The sequence below is a fragment of the Humulus lupulus genome, chromosome 2 (assembly GCF_963169125.1).
Source record: "Humulus lupulus chromosome 2, drHumLupu1.1, whole genome shotgun sequence".
NCBI classification, from domain to species: Eukaryota; Viridiplantae; Streptophyta; class Magnoliopsida; order Rosales; family Cannabaceae; genus Humulus; species Humulus lupulus.
Window position 1 is genome coordinate 88,402,832 of NC_084794.1, and position 2,808 is coordinate 88,405,639.

Below are 2,808 nucleotides of genomic sequence, written 5' to 3' on the forward strand. Positions count from 1 at the left end.
CTATAGAAATATGATTTTGGATTTTATATTGAACCATTTTTAGTAACATGTTTAAGATATTGAATTATATATTGAAATATTGATATCTATGCATGTTGCTTAAGTGATTTCATAAAAACTAAGAAGTGGTACTAGAGCCACATTTGTTGGATTTATTGAAGATTTAATTATTTTATTCAAGAAATTTAGGGTTGTCATCTTTCTTCATAGTTTTGTTTTTTTGGCTTCTATACATTCAAGATTTATATTCGGCGATGTCAAAGTTCTATGTTTGATGTTTGACTAATTGATTATCGTCGTAAAAGTTTGGGTATTTGTTTCTTGATTCGTGAAGAAATAAAGCCCAGCCCAATTTTCTTTTAAAGGCGCACTTTATGCATCATATATGATATATGTATATAATGGTACCTAAGTATAGTTATAAAATCATTGTTTATTGTTTTATATTATATTGTCGAATACCAGTTTGCAGCTTTTTATTTGGTTCATATTTATATATATGTTTCAGTTTACTAAAGTTTTTCATATATAATATATGATGGTTTTGTTAATAATATATATATATATATTCATATATGGATTGCTTCGTGGAATTTGGTCCAATTTGTTTTTTTTCCTTATTTAGTCTTATTCATATATATGTTTATATGTTAATACTTTATTTTTTATGTATATACCCTTTTATATCCATATTTATTTAGATACTTTTGTGTTGATTTTTCAATTTAGTTTATATTTAATTAAAAAAAAGTTAAGGATTCATAATTTTTTAAGAAACAATTAAATTTAAATTTTGGTTTTGGAAAATTTATTAAAGATACCTAATACTTTGAATAGATTGATTGAAACAATATGTTGGCAAAGTGACATTTTTTGTGTAAATTAATTTATTTAAAACATCAAGATACTTGTGTGTTTATAATTTATGCATATATTAACTGGCTAAAGGTAAGTGCATATTTCGTTGAATTTCATACACACTTATGGTGATAAATGTGTGACAATTATAAGGTATTTTGTGTGAGCAATATGTTAGTCCAAATATTGACTTATTGTTTGACATAATTTATTGTCAATATTTGATTGCTACAACAAGAGTATCACTTACAGTTAATATTATTGTCCAAAAACTTAATATTAATGTTGTGTTTGGTATCTTGAGATGGGATTAACCAATTTTTGAATTTATTGTTTGATTATGCATATTGATGTGAGCATGTTTTGTTTGTTTTGTTCTATATTCAGCTAGTTCATCTTCTGCTGCCTCAATATCTGCTAATATTAATTCTAGTCTTATGCTTAATGGGACCAATTTCAAGGATTGGAAAAAGAACTTACTTATAGTTCTGGGATGTATGGATTTGGATCATGCATTAAGGGATGACACAACCTGCACCTCTCACTAAGGAAAGCACCCGTGATAAGAAAGCGGATTTTGAGAGGTGACATTGTTCAAATCGCGTGAGTTTAATGATTATGAAACACAGCATCCCAGAAGCCTTTTGGGTCACAGAATCCGAAGGGATTACTAAGGCCAAGAATTTTCTTGAACAAATTGAGGAATGTTTTGCTAAAAACGATAAGGTTGAAATGACAACACTTCTAGGTTCTTTGATGACCATGAAGTATAAGGGTCACGGAAATGTAAGGGAGTACATTATGGAAATGCATCATATTGTCTCAAGGCTTAAGACACTTAAGGTTGAGCTTTTTGATGATGTGCTTATGCTTATGGTTTTGTTAACGCTTCGTGCACAGTTTAACCAATTTAAAATTAGTTACAACTGTCAAAAGGAGAAATGGACTCTCAATGAGCTCATTTCCCACTGTGCGCAAGAGGAAGAAAGGTTAAAAAAGGACAAGACTAAAAGTACTACTCGACCATTGCCTCTAAGGATAAGGGCAAGAAAAGGAAATCTGAGAATGAAGCTGCTAAAGGTCCAGCCCAAAAGAAACAACAAAAGGATTCAGAGGGTTGTTTCTTTTGCAACAAGCTTGGACATGTGAAGAAATATTGTGCCAAGTATCACGTAGAAAGGTATGATTCTTATTTTGGTCTTTTCTGAGGTTAATTTAGCTTCAGTGCCTAGGAACACTTGGTGGATAGATTCTGGTGCTACGACGCATATAAGTGTTTCTATGCATGGTTGCCTGAGATACCGAAAGCCAAGTGATGGTGAAAGACACATCTTCGTGGGCGATGGAAAATCGGTGGAAGTGGAAGAAATTGGGCATTTTAGGTTGTTGTTAGGAACTGGTTTTTATTTGGATTTGAAAGACACATTTGTTGTACCGTCTTTTAAACAGAATTTAGTTTCTGTTTCTTTGTTGGACAAATTTGGATATTGTTGTTCTTTTGGAAACAATCAGTTTAGTTTGTATTTAAATTCAAATGTTGTTGGAACTGGTTACTTGAATGTTTATGACAACCTTTATTTGCTAGAAACTATTGCATCCTATAATGAAACCTTGCATGTGGAATCACGTGGTACTAAATGCAGATTAAATAAGGACAATTCAGCATCATTATGGCATAAGCGCTTAGGTCATATCTCAAAAATTAGAGTTGAGCGCCTTGTGTCTGATGGCATTTTAGAATCTCTTGACTTCACATACTTTGATGTTTGTACCGATTGTATCAAGGGAAAATAGACCAAAACTAAGAGATTATGTGCCAATAGATCTTCAGATGTCTTAGAATTTATTCATACATATATTTGTGGGCCATTCCCTACAACATCATGGAATGGTCAACAATATTTCATATCATTCATAGATGATTACTCACGTTATGGGTGCCTATATATC

At 31.3% G+C, this 2,808-nt stretch overlaps 1 protein-coding gene across 1 annotated transcript; it reads left to right on the top strand.

Moving 5' to 3' along the window:
• The first annotated feature begins 1,476 nt into the window (after positions 1 to 1,476).
• Positions 1,477 to 2,007, top strand: LOC133814497 (uncharacterized). Its single transcript, XM_062247446.1, has one exon. It carries the CDS (start codon positions 1,477 to 1,479, stop codon positions 2,005 to 2,007), a length of 531 nt encoding a protein of 176 aa, XP_062103430.1.
• The last annotated feature ends 801 nt before the right edge of the window (positions 2,008 to 2,808 follow it).